Genomic DNA, 20,908 nt, shown 5'->3' with positions numbered 1-20,908 from the left:
TTTTTTCGTCCATTTTTTTTAAATCACATTTTGTAATTTTTTGTAATTTTTTTCCACATTTTTGTCATTTTTTTGTCACATTTTTTTTGTCACATTTTTTTTGTCATTTTTTGTCAATTTCTTGTGACATTTTTGTCACATTTTTTTAAATTTTTTCCATCAAATTTTTGTATTTTTTTGTCAAATTTTTATCACATTTTTGTATTTTTTTTTAATCACATTTTTGTAATTTCTTTTGTCACTTTTCTGTCATTTTTTTGTCCATTTAAAAAAAAAATCAAATTATGTCATTTTTTTGTCAATTTTTTTCCACATTTTTGTCACATTTTTGTCATTTTTTTGTCACATTTTGTCAATTTTTTTTTGTCATTTTTTGTCAATTTCTTGTGACATTTTTTTTCATTTTTTTTCATTTTTTCATCAAATTTTTGTATTTTTTTGGTCAAATTTTTATCACATTTTTGTCATTTTTTCGTCCATTTTTTATCAATTTTTTGTCATTTTTTGTCAAATTTTTTTTGTGACCATTTCTTGTCCATTTCTTGTGATATTTTTGCTACTTTTTCATCAATATTTCGTCACTTATTTGTCAATGTTTTCCCACTTTTTTGTCACATTTCCATCATTGTTTTCGTCTCAGTTTTGTTGCTATTTTAACCTCTTTTTTCCAGAAGCTTTTGGCCTGGGGTAAAGCCAAACTGGAGAGAATCTGCTCGGTTCAGGTGGGAGGTCGCTTTATCCTCTTCCATCCAGCCGCCATTCTCCCCGTGAATACCTCGCATTCCTATGACACCATTTTACTCATGAATTCATCCTCGCTTTGCTTTTTTCCCAGCCAAAACCTCCTCCAGGAAGTGCGCTGTTGCCCCACACTCACTCGCCTGTGACACGCGTGTGATTTCTGACCGAGCGCCAGACGAACACGTGTGGAAGGAGCCTGTTCATCTGAGAGAGAGGCCGTGTGGCGGTGAGAGACGTGCGAATGAAGGGGAGAGGTGACAAAAACACAGCCCACAGCGGGACCCTGTGCAGCCAGAGGTGATAGTTTGGTTTATCCACACGCAAGGGCTGACGTGTGTGAATCAGAGGGCGGGGTCAGCAGACGGGATCCCGGTGTTTGCCCATGAAAAACGAGCCTAGAGGATGAGTGAGCGATGATGTGGCGTCTTCCTTCTCTCCCCCTGTGTTTTTACAACTTCAGTAGACTTTTTTTGTAAATCTTTCATCCACACAGCCTGGTCATCTGCATTACAAAGCCGTGCAGATTCCATGTGTTTTTGGAGGAGGTCACTTTGCAGGTCGTGAGCCTTCAGTTTAGTCAGAAGCGATGATGACACACGTGTGCTAAGCTGGATGTGTGTGTAGTGAGGTGGGGTAGGTGTCCCTGCGTTAAGCCAATAGAATGAAGCGGGCGCACTATAAAAGGGGCATCTTCCCCATCACCTGCCCTCTCACCTCTCTGACGTCACACCTGCTGCGAGGCTTCGGTAGCGGCTAGTCTGGGGTTGTCTGGTTGTGCGTCGTGTCGGGAGCGTCGAGCCGGCGACGTAGGCTTAAGGCCGTCAACTTTGTATGCAACTTCCATGCCTCGATGGTAAGCGTGTTCTTCGCAGCTTGTGTCTTGTCATGCGGGTGCATTTTCTAAGTTCCTGCTGTTCACATAGCGCTGCTGATGCCGGTCCGAGTGGTGCCGTATAGCTGGACGTGGTCCGGGGTCTGCGGGCTCGTAGGGTGTCTCGCTTCGCTTTCGCTACCTGGTAGGATCTTTTTTGTTTCTGGCACCTGTAAAATGTATTGTTCTGTACTCATGTTAAATGTAATTGCAGGGTCTTGGCAGCACCATCATGCCTCCCCTGCCTGTATGTCTGTCAACTTGTTCTCTTCTGTACGTCCTGGATCCAGCTTTTAAAGGAATAGGCCACCGTTTTTACATACTAAGATATGTTCTTACCTCACTTTAGTCGTGTTATTATATCCCCGTCTGGTCTTTGTCCGCACGCTCTGTCGCGCAAACGGAGCACATACGCAGCCTCTCCCACATGTCACATAGCTCCGAAAAAGCTCACGATAGAAGCTACCAAGCTCTTCCACGTGTTCCCTATTTAAATAAAGTTACGTGAAGTGTTTTCATGCGAAGTATATTTACACAGAAATGTAACGTGTCGATTTCATAAGCAAATAAAAAGGGGGACTATATTGTGAGGCGTAATGATACGAGGAGCAAAACGTCCGCGCAGTAACTCCTAAAGACTTCCCCCGCTCACTTCCGTCAATAACCTTTAGGAGTTACTGCGCAGACGTTTTACTCCTCGTATCATTACGCCTCACAATATAGTCCCCCTTTTTATCTGCTTATAAAATCGACATGCTACATTTCTGTGTAAATATACTTCGCATGAAAACACTTCACGTAACTTTATTTAAATATTTAAACACGTGGAAGAGCTTGGTAGCTTCTATCGTGAGCTTTTTCGGAGCTATATGACATGTGGGAGAGGCTCCGTTTGCCTGACAGAGCGCACGGACAAAGACCAGACGGGGATATATTAACTCGACTAAAGTGAGGTAAGAACATATTTTAGTATGTAAAAACGGTGGCCTATTCCTTTAAAGAACAAAACGTCCAAAATGAACTTTTTAAGAAACCAAACTTAATTTGTGTAATCTGCTACATGTGACCCTCACAAAGGCGCTCATTGGCGGGAGGTGACGCTGAAGTTCCCTAAAATGGCTGCAGACACTGTCAATTACCGCCAAGTTTCGTCACCAGCCCCTCGATATTAGGACTTTGGGCCTTTTCATAAGAAGGGAAATCGCCTACCCCTGTTTTATAGCTTGGTTAAAAGTTCAAAAAAGTCAATCCAGCGTAATACAGGTCCTTGAATCAGTGTCTGTAATTGCAGTGACCCTGAAGCGAACAGCGAACACAGTGAGGCATGTGCACACAGGAATGTTGATGCTCTCGCTCTCTGTCTCGCTCTCTCTCTCCTCAAACCGTCTTGATCCGAGAACCCTTTTTATCGCCGACTTTTACCGAGCTCGTATTTGTCAAACTGAGAGGCACCGCGCCGCTTTTACGCAACCTATGGGAAACATAACAGGCCAAAGCTTTTAGGCCCCTATAAATCAACTTTAGCATGACACGCTACACCGCTCTGCTACCGGTCACACATCACCTCCACAGACAGTCGCCCATTCTCTCCCCCTGTTCTCCAACACACCAGGAGATTTTCTGGCACTTTTTCGAGGAACTTCCTGCCGTAACTCAGCGCGGGGCCGGTAACAAAAAAAAAAAAAAAGTGCCAGCTCGGTTTTCAAGCCGCTCTCCCCTGGCAGCCATTAATTCTGCAACAGCGCAGTAATGGGCTAACAAGTCAATCACGCCGGGCCGGGCGGCTTTACACAGTGTCACCCCCATGACAAGTTCGTCAGCCGCTGTCAGCGCAGAGAAGAGGAGGCTGGCGGCGCGGGTACAGGCAGGGACGGCGGTGTTTTTCGGTGCCAGGGGGGACGGCGCGCCAGTCCGAGCGCAGATCTGAAATGTGGCGGATGATGACGGCTTTAAACTGGACACATCCTGCGAAACACCGCGGCTTTACGGCCAAACGCTGCGGGTGGAGAGGAGGAAATGATAATGTGGAGATACCAGTTTGAAACTTTTGCTGTAGATTACTGACATAAATATGAGGAAAAACGTGATTCAAGTTTTCTGTCATTTTATGTTTTCAGTCAAGAACAAGGCGCTACACATGAAAATCCATAATCTGAAACCTAAATAAATACAAAGTCACTGTATTATTTTGTTGATATATTACAGGGTTGCTACAGGTGGCAGCAGGCCAAATCTAATGCTTTTTAACACTTTACTCAGTTTACGGCCGGTAAGTCCGTGGTACTTATAGTGGTAATTACAGGATAATGACAAGGTTATTATTGTGGTACTAAAAGTCATAATTACTGGTCATTAGGGTTAGGGGTTAGGGAGACACAGAGTTGCCACTGTATCTCTCATTACTAAGAGATACAGTGGCAACTCTTAGTAATGAAGGTCATACTTCTATGTACTTTGATACTTTAAATGATAGTTTCTAGTAGTTTCAGTGATACATCTATGGTACTTATTGGTAATTCAAGGACACTACAGCAGCAATTCATAAGTGGTAAATGTAGTACTTCTACAAACAGAAGTAATTTCTAAGATTGTGTGACTGTAAAACAACATAAATCAGCATTGGGGAAAATAAGCACAACCTTCATTACCACTGTATCTAGAAGTACATACCTTGTAATTCACTACAGTATCCTTTAAGTACCACAATAAGTACCTAGAATTACCACTGTAATTACCACCATAAGAACCACTGTAAGTACCATTGTAAGTACCGAGAATTACCAGTGTAAATGCCACCATAAGTACCATTGTAAGTACCACTGTAAGAACCACTATAAGTACCTAGAATTACCAGTGTAATTACCACCATAAGTACCACTGTAAGTACCACTGTAAGTACCATTGTAAGTACCACTGTAAGTACCACTATAAGTACCGAGAATTACCAGTGTAAATGCCACCATAAGTACCATTGTAAGTACCACTGTAAGTACCACTATAAGTACCGAGAATTACCAGTGTAAATGCCACCATAAGTACCACTGTAATTACCAGTTTAATTACCACCATAAGTACCACTGTAATTACCAAGGACTTACCGGCCCGTAATGTAAAGTGTTACCGCCATGGGTAATAATTACGATATGTTTAATGCAAAAAAATCTCGGTATATTGTATTCCATAAGACTTGTAAACATTCATTCAGAGGAATGAACAAATTGGGCACAACCTCAAAGGAACAGGCCACCGTTTTTACATACTGACATATGTTCTCACCTGAGCTTAGACGAGTTCATGTGTACCTGTCTGGTCTTCACGCGTGCCCTCAGTCACGTAAACACAGCACATCAAAGTGAAGTTATTATTGTGCAGACGCCGAACTACTCCTGGTATTATTACGCCTTACAATATAGTTCCAGGTGTTAATGACTTTTAAGGCCTTAATTTTGGCACAATTCATTTTATGATTTTTAACGCCCAGCGGAAACCCTGTGTTAGTTACAAAGAATACTTCATAGGGGATTTTAGATCTTGTTTAGCGAATAAGCCAAGTAGAAGTGAGTAAATCTGGTCAAAACCCAAATGTTGCCTTGTTATTTTGCGGTTCAATAAATCAGGCAGGAATTAAATAATAAAACATAATAAAACACGAAAACTATTCTAATTTGTTAAACTTTACACAGGAAGGAGAGTCTAAAGAGAGGGTTTTAAGCTTTTTGCGGGTATTTGGTAATAATAGATGGAAAAAAGGGTTTGGGAATGAGAATTTTTCCCTCTTTTGAATCATTTCTGGCGGACTACAAACATATTTATCACTCACAAATAAAGTCAAGTCATAATCAGGCCCACATGGATGTTTTATCACAGCAGATTGTCCAGTAGAGGCGAAAAACGTCACTTGCAGCTAGCGTTAGCATATGTAGCATGAAGCTAATATTTGGATCCTGTTCAGTTTCATGAGCTGTTGAACCACTTTGCTCCTGCTAGTCTCTGTTTTTATATTTGGTAGAAAACTATATTCATAATTCAGCCTTTATTAAAATAGTTTTGGAGTACTGGGAGAAAGTTTAGCTTGTTTTCCCCCTCCGGCAGCTTCGAACATGCCCGGGCGACACACATTAAGATAAATGTGCCCGTCCAGCCGGGTCGATGCTAATGAGCGACGTGCCAGCGCCGGTGTGGACTGATTTCTGGTTCCGTCTCTGATGCCGCTTGTTTCCGTGTGACTCGCTCGGCGCAGAGGTCAGGCCCATCAGAGCGGGGGGTCGTTACCGCTGAAGAGGCCGGCTTAATGAAGCGGCAGCGCGGTGAAAACAGGCTGCTGACGGAGGAGGGGGGGGAAGGGGGGTGACCTTAGACTCACACTGTTCCCTTTCGGCTCGGACGTGGAAAGACTCCTGCACATGTTTAGTCTGAAATCTTTGATCATTTCGAAGTTGCAGGCGAGTTTTCTCTTATTTCTGTGACAGTGACCCTAAAAAGTGAAATGTGCCTAAACTTGTCCCTGTGAACAACTGGGATGTTATAAAAAAATAGGAATGAATTTGGACAACACATTATATTTTAGTGTCTTCCTCTTTCATTGTTTGTAAGGGGGAAAAATAAATCAGGTATAGGGCCTTTAAGTGAAAGTGTAGAAAATACACAAAGTATTCAAAGCATGAAGTACAAATCAGTTGAAATAAGTAGCTTTGTGGCTTCAAAAACATGTTTAAGTGGCGGTAGACGGCAGTTAGCTTGGCCCGTTAGCCTGTTAGCTTCCACTTCCATTTGTGTGTGTTGGTGACTCTGACCCGGTGGCAGCGAAGTTGCAATTGTGGTTTACTGGCCAAAGACACCGGGGGGAGATGAAGAGATGAAACTAGTTTTTGTGGTGTTGTTTTTGATTCGAGCCGTTCGCTCTGAGACATGTAGCCAGTGACTTCACATCAGAGTCTCCGCTTTGTTTTCTTGACCTATTCATTGATTTGTGCGAGACATCGCTAAAAATAGTGAGAGAGGAAGAACAGTGACCTCTGGAGCTCAGACTCAGAGTCACCTGCGTGCACTATTGGAAATCTCACGTCTATAATGTCTCAGTCAGGAAAAAATACTATATCTGGTATTGGCTACAAATATCCGATACTGAACCGATACCTGTTACCGATACTCTCAATGTTTTAAGAATACCATTTTCACCAACTAAACCTCAGTGAATACGGATGTGCTGTATCTCAATGTGAGGCTTAGAATCTGTAGAATTCAATCTCTGAGTTAGTTTTAATATTCGCAAACATAATTTTGATCACTGAGCAAAATGCTGTGGCTGGCAACATGCTATTGCTAACGTTAACTAATCAAGGCTGGGACAGATATTACGATTGGATCATTTACTAAAATATCCACTACTGGAGAGGCAGGTGTTTGTATTTCAGTTTGTGAAATGTTGTTAAAACTGATGTAACACATTTAGCTTTCAAGTGTTGTAGGAACTCTGATCACTTAGAGTTCATTAAACAGTAATAATAATGCCACATTTACATAAAAGTAGAAATTAAATAAAGGCCATATAAGTGCCATAAAACAGCACCTTTAAGTGTTTAACAACTGCTGTAAACAGAAATCAAAGTGACATTTCTGATCCTGACCAGGGTTAGGGTTATTGTGGCTCAGAGTGGGCTGGAGCGATTGTTTGAGGCTAACGCTAACATTAGCATCGAGGACGTCCCTGTTTATATCTAACATGTTTTACATTGAGATGTATTTTAGACTTGAGTAACTACAGTGGAAGGAGAACTCTTTTTAACACGATCTGCACTCAGCAGTACAGCGTCTATCGTCCCATCAGGATGTTTTTAAAACGGGCCGAGAGAAGCGTCTCTGTCCATCGCTGTTGTGGGCAGATGTGCGTCAGATATACGGGCGCACCAGAAACACACAGATAGAAAGGTTCCGACTTGGAGGGGAAATCAGGGGAAATACGATTGGTAAAATCTTTGTAATTATAATGTAATTATACAGTATATAGATATACATATATATAATTGCTTATGTAACATGTTGTTTGCACAAAAAGATTATTGATCTCACACTGTAGAACAAAGGAACATTCACGTTTTTCACTCACATGAGCCACTTTTCAGAAAGTCTCTTGGATGTGACAAAAAAAGTGAGAAAACTTAGACAAAAACTGACAAAAAAATTATGAAAAAATGACAAAAAATGTGACAAAAAGTGAGAAAACTTGAAACAAAAAATTGACGAAAAATGTAGAAAAAATGAGGAAAAAGTGGCAAAAAATGTCACAAAAAATGTACAAAAAAAGGACTAAAAAATGATTAAAAAAAATTACAAAAAATGATGAAAAAGTGGCAAAAAATTGACAAAAAATTGACAAAAAATTGACAACAAAAGGACAAATGTGACAAAAAGTGGCAAAAAAATTACTATTTGACAAAAAATATACAAAAAAGTTAATGATGGGAAAAAAAATCTGATGACGTGAGGAAAAAGATCCATTTAGATGAGTTTTGTAGATCTTAGCTTTCAAATGAGGCGTTACACTGGCCTACAGGATTTGGGTAAAGCTGACCTGGAGAAAATGCTCTCGGTTCAGGCGGGGGTTAAGAGGTTAATATCGGATATCGGCAGATACTCAAACCCCAGTATCGGAAACAAAAAAGCTGGACCAGTGTCTCTCTAAACTCAGTGCTCAATGCTGCATATCTTTACACATTCAGCTTTAGAAAAACCCCGTTGGTAAATCTGGTCCCCCTCCATGTTTAGTCCGTTTCTCTGGTTTGAGCTCAGGAGCTGCGTTCAGGAGCTGGAGAGCTTCTAAAGCAGCAGGTGCACCTCCACATGAACACTCCCTCTAAATTGTTAATGTCTATTGTTCCAACCACGGCCCGACATTTTCTTTACTCCGCCATCATTTACATCTGGCAGCACCGCACTTTCCCCCCACAAACGCTAGCGCCGCCGCGTTAGCAATGCCCCCGCGCGCCGCCCTCGCTCCCCCAGCTCCGCTCGCCGCAGCCGCCGCCGCTATGTAAAAACAGATGCGTTTGGACGTACAAGTGCTCCGGACTGCGCCGCATTTGTTAACAGTCCGCTCCCTCGGAAAACAGCGCTGCCGCCCGGAAAGAGCCTGTCGCTACATCGCTACACGCGCCCGCGCCGCAAATAGCTTTTGTCATTAATGCTTTATTAATTGCCGCGGGGCAGAGCTCTCGCCGATGCGGGGTGCGCTGGATTTCTCTGACACTTTGAGGTCAGCGTGCCGGGCGGGTGGAGAGGAGGAGGAGGAGGCGGAGGAGGAGGGAGGGGCTTGTCTGTTCCTTTGTTTCAGGGTTTGTGCACAGGAGAGACTGAGCTGCTGGTTTTGTGTCTGAGTTTATTCTCTCTCATTCAGAGAAAACATCTATAATTAATGGGATTTACTCTTACACGGGAGGAGAGAGCCGAGGAGGAGACGATTGTTATGATGGAACACGGTTTTAACATTTATCAGGCAAAACACTGCAGGGGAAAAGGGGATAAAAAATCATTCAGAGATATTCATTTGAAACTGTAGATGTGGTTCACTGGTGTTGAGTTTCCTGTCATTTTATGTTTTCAAAAAAAGCCAAAATTTTAAAATAAGTAAATGCTGATACTGGATCAAGCCTGGTTATTTTATATAATGTCTTCAAAGGCCTCGTCTACTTGAGCCGCAGAACTGAACCCCAAACATGGGACGTCGAAAGGTGGAAGAAAATTTATGATGACAACTGGAGCTGCATGATTAACACACTAAATAGAAAATGAAATGGCAATTAGTGAGTCACAAAGACAACAGTTTTTAAGGTAAGATAAACTACAAAATGTCTTTTCTTAAGGACTTAAGAAACAAAAGTGAAAGACAAGATGAAAAATGTGGGTACATTTGGGAAAATAACATAGATCAAAATTGGGGAAAATGTGAACATTTGGGGAAAATTAGGGAAATACATGCAAAAAATCACTATGGAAAATTTAAAAAAGGAAAATCTTGGAAAAAATTGAAAAAAATTATGGAAAATTTGGGAAATAAGATGAAAAAAATTAGAAATATATATGGAAAATTTGGGGGGAAAACAGAAAAAAATATGGGAATAATATGGTAAAAATGAGAAAAAAAAGATGGAAAATTTGAGGAAAATATGAAACAAATTGTAAAAAAAAAAACAGATGGAAAATGATGGAAAAAATATGAAAAAAATAAAAAAAAATTGGAGAAAAAATATGAAAAAAAAAATGTTTTGTTTTTATTTTATTTGGGGGAAAAACTTCATTTCCCACCAAGATCTTGTATTGATGATGGGAGAGTGTGACCACTGTGCGTTAGTTTAAATGTCTCAATTTGAGCACTGTTTTTGATGAGAAAAAATGTGAACTTATGGTCCTGATGGTTTCCAACCTTACTGGCAAGCAGAGATGTTTTCTACCAGTGTTGATTTCGTCTTAATTTTAGTCAAAGTAATATTTTTGCTGACTAAAATTGGACTAAAACTAAGTTAAAAAAAATCATGACACTAAAGCTATGACTAAAATGTCCAGATGGTTTAGTGGACGAAAATAAGACAAAATCAAAATGAAAAGGAGAGACTACAATCATCCAAACTTCTATTGACCGTCTGAAAGAGCCTCAGGTCATGTAAATCCTCTGCTAAAGGAGCAGCTCTGAGCTTTGTTCATGTGGAGAAGCTCCATGAAGCAGAGGAACAAGATTAAATGTGATTATAAAAAATATTATAAATGCAACATCGACTAAATTTGCCTTAGTCCCGACTAAAATTAAAGAGGGGGTATTATGCAAAATCGACTTTTTCAAGCTTTACATCATGTTATTATGTCATTCCCTCATTAAAAACATGCCTGAAGTGTTGCCTTGGCACATTCACGTATTTTTGAGTAATCTGTAAAAACTCTGATGGCAGCCATTTTAGGGATAGGTTTGCCTGAGTCCTCCTAGGAACGCCCCCACCTCCTGGAGACGCCTCCGAGCTTTCGTCAACCACTGCTCCTCAGCAGAACTCCCTCCCCACTGATGCCACAGACAGCGTGTGGAGGGGGCGTGTCGGAAAGGCTCAGAGGTTCTTAAAGAGACAGAGGCCTATTTCAAGACATTCACTACAGCCATTTTGAGAGAGACATTTTATACAAGGCAGTTATTCTAATTTACTGCATTTACAGACCAACAGAAGGTTTGGTCATCATTGTAGTGTGATATAGACTGGTGCTATGTGACTGAAAAAAGCATAAAACCCCCTCTTTAAATTACCTTTTGGACTAAAACTAAATTAAAATAATGTTGTCAAAATTAACACTGTTTTCTACGAGCCACAGAGAGGGGGCGCCATAACGATCTTTTTCCTTCAGGGGAACAATGGAGCTTCAGGTAGTGCAGGGTGACTCTGTGCAGATGTTACAGAGTGACACCCTCAGACTGATGCCCTGACTGAGGCTCAGGGAACGGCTTCATTTGGGTCCAGGATCGTCCAACCAATCAGATCCTCCGGCTCAGAGCTGGGGACATTGTTTTGGGTCTTCCATTTGACTTTTTTGTTCCATAACCCTCAGGATCTTTTAAGGGAACAGGCCACATGAGATATAGGGAACATGAGATATGTTCTTACCTGAGCTTACCTGAGGCCTCAACTCTGACAATGTTCAAATCCAGGCTGAAAACAGTTCTTTTTGCCCGTGCATATGACTGAATGTATTTTATCTACACTCTTGCCTTTTACTGTAATTGATTAATTTTATGTTGATGTCCAGAGGAGAAGGAGCAACAAAACAGAGGTTAGGTAACTTTGTGTGAACGAGCAAGAAAAAATAGTGCTCAAGACAGAGCGAATCAACAAGACTTAAAAATGCATATAACTGAAAGTATTTTATCTGCACTCTTGCCTCTTACTGTAATTGATTATGTTGATGTTTTTATTGATTGTATTTGTTTTCTTATATTTATGCAACTGCGAAGCACTTTGAATTGCCTTGTGTATGAATTGTGCTCTACAAATAAACTTGCCTTGCTTAGACGAGTTGATGTGTACCTGTCTGGTCTTTGTGTGTGCGCTCAGTCACGCAAAACGACCAAAGATGTTGTTAGCATTTGGCCTCTCCCAGTATATTCCTATGGCTCCAATGGGGGGTGAAGTACTCGTCTAAACTCAGGTAAGAACATATCTCAGTATGGAAAAACGTGGCCTGTTCCTTTAAGAGAGGCTTTTCTAAGGTCATACAGAATGATTTGGTGATTCGGTGCTATGTAGATACAGTATTTGTACCTTCACGTCTGCCGGGTCCCTCAGACAGAGCCTCCAGGAGCGGCCGATCCCCGAGAAGGTCCGGTCCGGATGTGGAAACCTCTGTCCGTTTGTGCTCAGGAAGAACGTGGTGAACGGCTCCTGGAAAGACCAGAAGAGCAACACTTTTACATTCACAACAGATCTTCAGGCACGAAACACAAACCTTTAACAATCCGCCGTTTTCCTGGTGTAGTAAATAAAGACTGTGGCAGTGCTTTGTGAAAGTCTCAACATCTCCGTTCTCTAACATTGTGCTGAGCAGGGGTATTATGACTTCAGGTTTTTGTAAACTTTGGCAGGTTTTTAACAAGTGTGTTCTTGTTTCAACATTTCCCGATGCAGTAAAAAGTCTCTCTGGAGGTGAGCAGCTTTCTGAAGTACTTTCTTACCAACAGCTCTGGTTTCACCGTCCTTTCCTCGTTCATTAAAGTGTCGACGAGTCTGTTCTTTTGTTAGTCGGCCTCGTGGCTTGACTGTTGTGGGAATTTAGACTTAAAGACACTGCACAGTCAGTGTTTTTCTTCTACGCAACTTTAAGCTTATGGGCAAAACACCGGACAAATATTGTGCACTGCAAAAAGCATTTAGCTAGATCAGTATAAACATCTCAATTTGAGCATAATAATCCAAATTTGAGTTGTTTTGACTAATTAAGAAGTTCTTGGGCATTTGTCCTAGATTATTTCACTTGTTCTGAGATGTTTCTGACTTGTTTCGATACATTTCGTCCTTATTTCAGGTCATTTTCTTTGCCAATGGGGAAAGAAAATTGGTCTTATCTCATTGGCAATTTTACTTTTTTTATTTCAAGCGAGATTTCCCTTAGAACTGGTCTGAAATGTCCTCAAACAAGCAAAGTAAACTTGGTCCGATCAGGAAAAGTGTCTAAATGAGTGAAAACCGCTCAAAACAAGAAACATTTCCTCAATTTAAGTCATTTAAGCCAATGCTTGATATTTACTTTTTGTAGTGTGACTGCGATTTTTATATTACTATGTTACTTTTAGACTTTAGTCAAACAACACATTCTTGCTCAAACTGCCCCACATTAGAACAACACGCAATAATCTACTTACTAAAACATTTTGGTTTTATGTGGACAGCGTCCTCTTCTGGAGGAGATCGGCTTCTACCGTTTCCCCGACATCCAGAGAGTACCACTGGGGGACAGCCACGTGACCAGGGGCGGACTGGGACAGAAAAACAGCCCTGGACTCTGACCAGCCGGGCCCAGATTACCGTAAATGCGACACTTTCACAAAGACGTCTCTTACCACCCGCCTTAACCGAGTGCAGTTTCTCCAGTTTGGCTTTGCCCAAATCTAAAAGCTTCTTGACCGAAGAGCAACAGTGTAATGCCTGATTTGAAAGCTAAGACCTACAAAATTTGATTGAAACTTTTTGTCATGTTGTCGCTGCATTTTTGTCATGTTTTTTGTTGCTTTTTCATTACTTTTTTGAGGCTTTTTAGTGTGTTTTCATCAGATGTTTTTTTTTGGCACTTTTTGTGTTTTTTGTTGCTTTATCATTGCTTTTTTCTATACTTTGCCGTTGTCTTTTGGTCAATTTTTATTTTACTTTTTTGTTGTGTTTTTGCTATGTTTTTATGGGTTTTTTGTTGGTTTTTCATTGCTTTTTTTCCCATTACTTTGTTGTTGTTTTTGTCTCTTTTTTGTTGCTTTTCCGGCAACATTTTTTTCCATGTTCAAACTCGTTTTCGTCAATATTTTTATGCTTTTCTTTTAAGCTTTTAGATTTAGGTAAAGCTTAGTTAAGGCGGGGAATAAGAGGAGAACATTGAGAGGCCAGACCGGTGGCCCTTGAGCCAGTGGCCCTTCTATGCTCCTCCAGAGTGGACATATGGCCAGTCCGCCCCTGCACGTGACTATAATAAGTCCAGGATAAGTCCAAAGCGACAGTGGTTCGGGCATCTGTTTCAGCTGCCTCCTGTTCCAGGCATGTCCTAGTGAGAGGAGGCCTCGTGGAAGACCCAGGACACGCTGATGGGACTATGTCTCCGAGCTGGCCTGGTGTGGCCTCGGGGTCAGAACAGCTGGAGGAGGTGTGTGTGGATCGGGAAGTCTGAGCATCTCTGCTGAGACTGCTGCCCCCGCGACCCGGCCCCGGATAAAGCGGAAGAAAATGGATGGACTTTTGTTTGTCTGTGAGTCGCTCAGCTGTGAAGCGGAAGCGCTAACTGTTGCGCTACCGTGCTGAACCTGAGCTCAGAGGCTCCACAATTCTTATCGGTGAACATCCATCACTCAAACGCCAGAGACAGAGGAAGAAAAAAGCCTCAGCCTCTTGAGGTTCGGTTACTGCAATATTCAAAACCTCCAGTGTCAATAATCCTTGTTCAATCAGCTGTTGTTACGAAGAGACTCAAACTGACCCTGTGATCATGTGACAAAATGCTATCAATCAATCTTTATTTATAGAGCGCTTTTCATACACAGGTGCATCGCAAAGTGCTTTGACATTTAAAAAAGACATTAAAAACATTATCGCCCGTCAAACCCTCCCAATATATACAGTTACCACGATACACACACACACACACCTACACTCCCACCCTTTACTCTACACTCACACTCACACACAGAATCAAAATCAAGTACATGAGGCTGGTACAGATGACCAAGGTGAGGAAACACCATCAGAGGAGCCGTCCTCCCCGGGAGCAGCAGACGCCGACACAAGGGTCCCCATAGGAGGCGCGGCAGAGACACCACACCTCCACCTGGGCACCCACAGGACAGCACCCACACAGCCACACCTCCACCTGGGCACCCACAGGACAGAGAACCACACCTCCACTTGGGCACCCACAGGACAGCACCCACACAGCCACACCTCCACCTGGGCACCCACAGGACAGCACCCACACAGCCACACCTCCACCTGGGCACCCACAGGACAGCACCCACACAGCCACACCTCCACCTGGGCACCCACAGGACAGCACCCACACAGCCACACCTCCACCTGGGCACCCACAGGACAGAGACACCACACCTCCACCTGGGCACCCACAGGACAGAGACACCACACCTCCACCTGGGCACCCACAGGACAGCACCCACACAGCCACACCTCCACCTGGGCACCCACAGGACAGAGACACCACACCTCCACCTGGGCACCCACAGGACAGCACCCACACAGCCACAGCCGGTCACCGCTCCCGAGGCAGAGGGCTCCTTCAGAGGAAACACTGGAGATTCTAAAAATATAAGAAGCAGTATAAACACATTGATAAAAAGCTTAAAAACAAAGTGAAGATCAGTAAGAAACTAAAAATAAATATCGATATATCAATACATATCAAGTTATCAAAATTAATAAATAGATGAATAAATATCAGCTAAAGGCTAAGCTAAAAAGGTGGGTCTTGAGCCTGCTCTTAAAAACATTTTCGTTCTCTGCAGCCCTGAGCTCCTCCTCAGGTGGTTCCAGAGGCGAGGGCCGTAATATTGGAAAGACGCCTCGCCGTGAGCCTTTTTGTTGTGCTGCAAAGTCTTCAACTGTGCAACACAATCTAAAACCTTACACTGAATCACCTTCTCAACAACATGCCAGCGCTTGAACACATTCTCATGGTTTGCTGCAGCTCCCAGGAACAGCGTCCTTTCAATTGTGGAAAAAATAAAACCTGTCAATCTCTCACTCCCGATCCTCCCGCCAGAGTAAACTTCTGGAACAGTTGGCGCTCTTTTGGAAGCGGTGGCCTCCTCAGCCTGCCCCCTCTCCCCCGTCATTATTTCTGCGCCCGAGGAAAAATTAATTAGCGTCCTTCCGGAGAGCGCGGCGCGCGGCGTAATGATAATTGGTTCAAATGTAGTTTTTGTCAGAATGATCGGGCGCCGGCTGCTCGGGCGGACGCGTCAGTCAGCGGAGGACGAAGAAAAACAAAGCTGTCAGACACTCCTGTTCATCACGTCGGTTCAAAGTAACGCCAGCCTGAAATAATCACTGTAAAATCACTGGCGTTTCCGAAGCGAGAGGAGAGGCTCGTTATGGAGAACGTGCAGCTTGTCATTTCCGCCCGGGGTGATTTCAGAGCCCAAATTCAGAGGTGGTGATGATTAGTTACAGTAGATGCACTTGAGCAACTTTCTCAAGATATTGTACTTTTGGAAAAGATCTTTAGACGACTTTATTAGCGATGTTGTAATGTTATGTCCTCATCAAAAACACAGACTGGTTTAATCCTGTTCACAAAAGGACAAAATATTCTTGTTCGGCAGCAGAAAGAGTTTGATTTGGATGCATTTGATCCATTCTTTATTCTTGTTGTCAACAATGATGAAAAGTGCACCAAGCCGACTGTGAAACATGGAGCTGGTTCACTGATGTGGCTCCAGCACAGGGGTGCCCAAAGTGGGGCCCGCGGGCCAAATTTGGCCCGCCGAAACAATTCTGTTGGCCGCCAGAGAGTGACCTACTTTTGCGCTCCGTGTGGTTAACACTAACTCTCTTCCATTCATTCTCAATGGTAAATATGGATGCAGTACACTTTTTGACCACCAGGGTCAAATTGGGGGCGCTGTTTCACTCCTTTCGCAAAGTTAAGGAAACACTGTTGTGGTGTCTTAGTGTTTATCACAGAGCGTTGTAGCAGCAACTTTCACAGTTTTCCAACTTTTATTGCAAAGGTTGTTGACGTCAACAACAGTATATGGTAAAAATTGACTCATAAAAGAATTGATGCTGAACTGACATTTCAAAATAATCTAATGTGGCATTTTCTTTGAGTGAACGAATGAGGTAAAGTTACTGTAGGTGCTGTAGATACAGGTGCTTTTTTTGCACTAAATTGCTACAGATGTTGATTTTGTTTTACTGAAATTAGGCTTTTGCCATAATTACCATTTGTTTTAATACAGCATGTTATTTGCACAGATAGATTCAAATGCAAATGTAGGCTATCAAAAAAATAAACTGTAAATAAAATTAAGTGACTTTATAATTTGCAGTTTTATGTGTTTTTCGCCGTGTTTGGCCCACGACTCACAGGCACTTTTTCATTTTGGCCCTCGGAGACAAAAATTTGGGCCCCCCTGCTCCAGCAGAAAAAAGTTAGCATGTGTGTTAGCATGTGTGTTAGCATGTGTGTTAGCATGTGTGTTAGTGCGTGTGTTAGTGCGTGTGTTAGCGTGTGTGTTAGCGTGTGTGTTAGCATGTGTGTTAGCATGTGTGTTAGCGTGTGTGTTAGCGTGTGTGTTAGCGTGTGTGTTAGCATGTGTGTTAGTGCGTGTGTGTTAGCATGTGTATTAGCATGTGTGTTAGCCATTTTTGAAGCTGTGTTGCAGATGTCAACTCCTTATAACTGCACTGTGAAGTAACGTCACTTATTGCTGTGATATTCATATTTCTTTTACTGCTAATGTTGCATGGGCGAATTAGCTCGGACAGAGGGGGAGGAGTTAACTTAATCGAAGTGTCTTGTCTTCCGGGTTTGCAAAACACCCCCAGAAAATACTTAGATTCCCCACAAATAAACAGTACTCCATAGTGGTAGAGGTGCAATATATCATATACATGCCTACTGTTTATTTTGGAATGGCTGAAATAGCAGGATACAGATTATTTAGCTAATGGAACAGCCCTTTGTCAATGGAACTTAGCTTTGTTTCCTAAAGGCTGAAAACCTCAGAGGACAGTCAGAAAATTATTTGAAAAAGTAACAGTGAACATTATAAAGACCCATGACGACTTTATTTAAATTTTCAGTAATTTCCCAACTCTTCCAACAGGTGACAAACAGCAGAGTTAGGAGCCGTTTTCATCGTGGTACGTTTCCTCACGGACTTGCAAAGGCACCTCCCTTCCCGATTGGAGACATTTAGGCGGCGGCTCGCCCAGCTCAGACCGGAGCAGCATGTGTTCAGTAAATGAGGACAGTGGTAAGTAACTCTGATGGACACTCTCCCTCTCGCTCTCTCTGCTGCTGTCAGTTCGGCCCGTGTAAATCATTACCAGCCACTCTTGATTTATCCGCCCCTCTCGCGCCGGGTACTGGCCTGTGAAATGTGTTTTTGGTGATCCGTGGTCCACGCCCCCGCATCGCCGCCCCCCCCAAGCCCCGTCAAATGGAGACGTTACAGCGCGAAGAAGTGACGGCGCTCAGAGAAACGGCCTCATCGAGTTTGAAATGCTGACAGTCGGTAATGTCAACAGAGAAATGAGGGAAAGACTCGCCGAGGCAACAATGAGGTTCAGATCTTCATTCATCCATTCAACCACCAATAATGCCGGACTGCCCAACATTTCCTTCATGAGAAAAACAAAAAAAGAGAGTTTTTTTTGGGAAAAGATTATCCCCCATGATCGAGCATTAGTTTTTAAATCAAACAACTTCACATCTTTGGCCCTGATACACATTTTGGATGATTATCGAAACGTTGTCCGTCTTAGTCAGAAAAAAGGTTCAGCTGCATCTGTTAAAGTGGACTTGGCTGCATTTTATTTCACACTTCATTATACAATAGAGGTGGGCAATATATCAAGATAATGCTGTTTGGAAGAGATGGAAATGTACAATATCAAGCCTCCAATGTTGGGATATGGGAAACAAAGTGGCACAAAGGGACTATACGGGGTTTAAAAATGTTAAAATTATGTATTTTCCTCCCCCTACATGTTCCAGCCATGTCCTCATGTGCAGAACAGGGTTAGGCAAGTTTTCTTAACGGAGGGCCAATTTTTTTCATTGTAAAAAGACAGAGGGCCGAAGTCGCCATTTTTAGGCCAAAGTAAAGCACTACACTGGAAAAAATACCTTCTTAAATGAGATAAATGACTTAAAATTGCTTGAATAAAGGTTCTTTATGTTGAATTTGAGTCTGTTTGGACTAATCTGAGATAAAGATACAAATGCTAATCCCATGGAACAAACATAAAACCCATAAATGAACTTTTACTTTTAAAAAGATTTGTTTTTCACTTTTTCACTTTCAAATTATACAGTATAATCTGAGTTAAGAGGATAATGACTTCTTCCATTGGTGATAAGATGCCTTATCTGATCTAAGACCAGAACAAATCTACTCAAACTTTAGTTTCAATCTCTTAATTCAAGTAGGTTTCTGTCATTTCTACCTTCAAATTATTATTATTTTCTCAGTAAACTTTCTACAAATGCCTGAGTTGTTCATAATATGACCTCATTGGGTGTATTAACAGTATTTCCTCCCATTTAACCCTAAGAATGTTAAAGTACTTTCTGATTTGTGTCATAAAGTTTCTCAAAATTATCTTGAGGGCCAGAGGTTCTGTGCTGGAGGGCCGGATTTGGCCCCCAGGCCTGACGCTGCCTACCCCTGGTGTAGAATGAGCTCAGACGTGTTCACCACAACTGCCTCTAAAATCCTGCACTGTCACTCAGAAAGGTGTTAATTCGGGTCTGAAGTGTTGTCATGCAGGAGCTTAATATAGAAGCTGCAGTTACACGTGTGACCTGAGGTGGCAGTAGTGAGTATACAATGGCCAACTTGCATCTAGCCCCTTTTAGATAAAAAATGTGCAAAAAGTGTTTATTTTCCTGCCCTTTTGTCGACTGAACAGGACAATTATCTTTGTGAGCAACAAAGCAATGTACATTTTTAAAAATCTGATTGAAATTTGACAGAAATTGACAGAAATATTGATTCATGGTCATTATTGAGAAAGTCGCCAAAATATTGAGATGTAATATGACCCAGCACTATGGGCCATATGCACAGTGACCCCATGTGGTTTCCGCCTGGACAGCAAACCAGACACTGTCCTTCCCATTAAAAATTATCAGGCCCCAGATTTGGCAAAGGACAGCGAGTTAAAGTTCAGATGTGACTGGAGCAGGTTTAAAATATTATGTGAGACGTAGCGACTTCACTGGAGGAAACTTCTGTGTTTATAATGATGGATGTTTTTGTTTTGGGCCTCACCGTGTTTATTATTGACTCTGGGAACCACCAGGAGGCCCCTCCCTGAAGTTCTCAGGGCCCGAGATGGTTCATAAGGCTGTAACATGACAGAGATGGACTTTGGTGCCAAACCATGAAAAGAGCTGTTTTAAAGTCTATTCTCTGAGTGAGAGGAAGTCAGTGCAGAGACCCGAGCACTGGACTAATCCCAAACATATCAAAGCAAAATGACCTGCCTGACCGGCCTGATGTACAATATTGCACTTTATTTGCCGAGTAAAATGAAAGTACACACAGAAAACAAGTGATCTGAGAGAACTCACGGTGCGGATGAGCCAGTGCAGGGCGGCGCTGGCGGGGGAGTAGTGCGAGCTGTAGTGACACGGCGGCGTCTGCTCGTCGCTCCAGTCGTCGTAGCGCTCGGCGTAGAAAGCGGCGCGAGCCGGGTTCAGGGCGCCGACCGGCTGGAAACACAGGAAACAGAAACATCATGGAGGTCCAGTCAGTGAATGTATCTTTCACTGGACTTTCACTGGACTTTAGCTGGACTTTCACTTGACTTTCACTGGACTTTCACTGGACTTTTACTGGACTTTCACTGGACTTTCACTGGACTTTCACTGGACTTTCACTGGACTTTAACTGGACTTTAACTGAACTTTAACTGAACTTTTACTGGACTTTTACTGGACTTTTACTGGACTTTTACTGGACTTTTACTGGACTTTTACTGGACTTTCACTGGTCTTTCACTGGACTTTCACTGGACTTTCACTGGTCTTTCACTGGTCTTTCACTGGTCTTTCACTGGACTTTCACTGGACTTTCACTGGACTTTCACTGGACTTTTACTGGACTTTCACTGGTCTTTAACTGGACTTTAACTGGACTTTCACTGGACTTTCACTGGACTTTCACTGGACTTTCACTGGACTTTCACTGGACTTTCACTGGTCTTTCACTGGACTTTTACTGGACTTTTACTGGACTTTTACTGGACTTTTACTGGACTTTCACTGGACTTTCACTGGACTTTCACTGGACTTTCACTGGACTTTAACTGGACTTTCACTGGA

General features: G+C 42.4%; 1 protein-coding gene across 1 annotated transcript in view; it reads right to left on the bottom strand.

Moving 5' to 3' along the window:
* LOC306966731 (neurobeachin-like) overlaps positions 1–20,908 on the bottom strand; it is a 684,825-nt gene that overhangs the window by 75,098 nt on the left and 588,819 nt on the right. Inside the window, exons 44-45 of the mRNA XM_079561544.1 lie at positions 20,156–20,296; positions 11,905–12,024 (exon numbers count right to left, since the gene is read on the bottom strand). Coding sequence (XP_079417670.1) covers positions 11,905–12,024; positions 20,156–20,296 — 261 coding nt within the window. The remainder of the gene's footprint in view (positions 1–11,904; positions 12,025–20,155; positions 20,297–20,908) is intronic.

This window comes from Gobius niger (genome assembly GCF_951799975.1).
Source record: "Gobius niger genome assembly, chromosome: 1".
Lineage (NCBI taxonomy): Eukaryota > Metazoa > Chordata > Actinopteri > Gobiiformes > Gobiidae > Gobius > Gobius niger.
The sequence above is the reverse complement of the archived record's forward strand: the minus strand, read 5'-3'. Positions and strand labels throughout refer to the sequence as shown.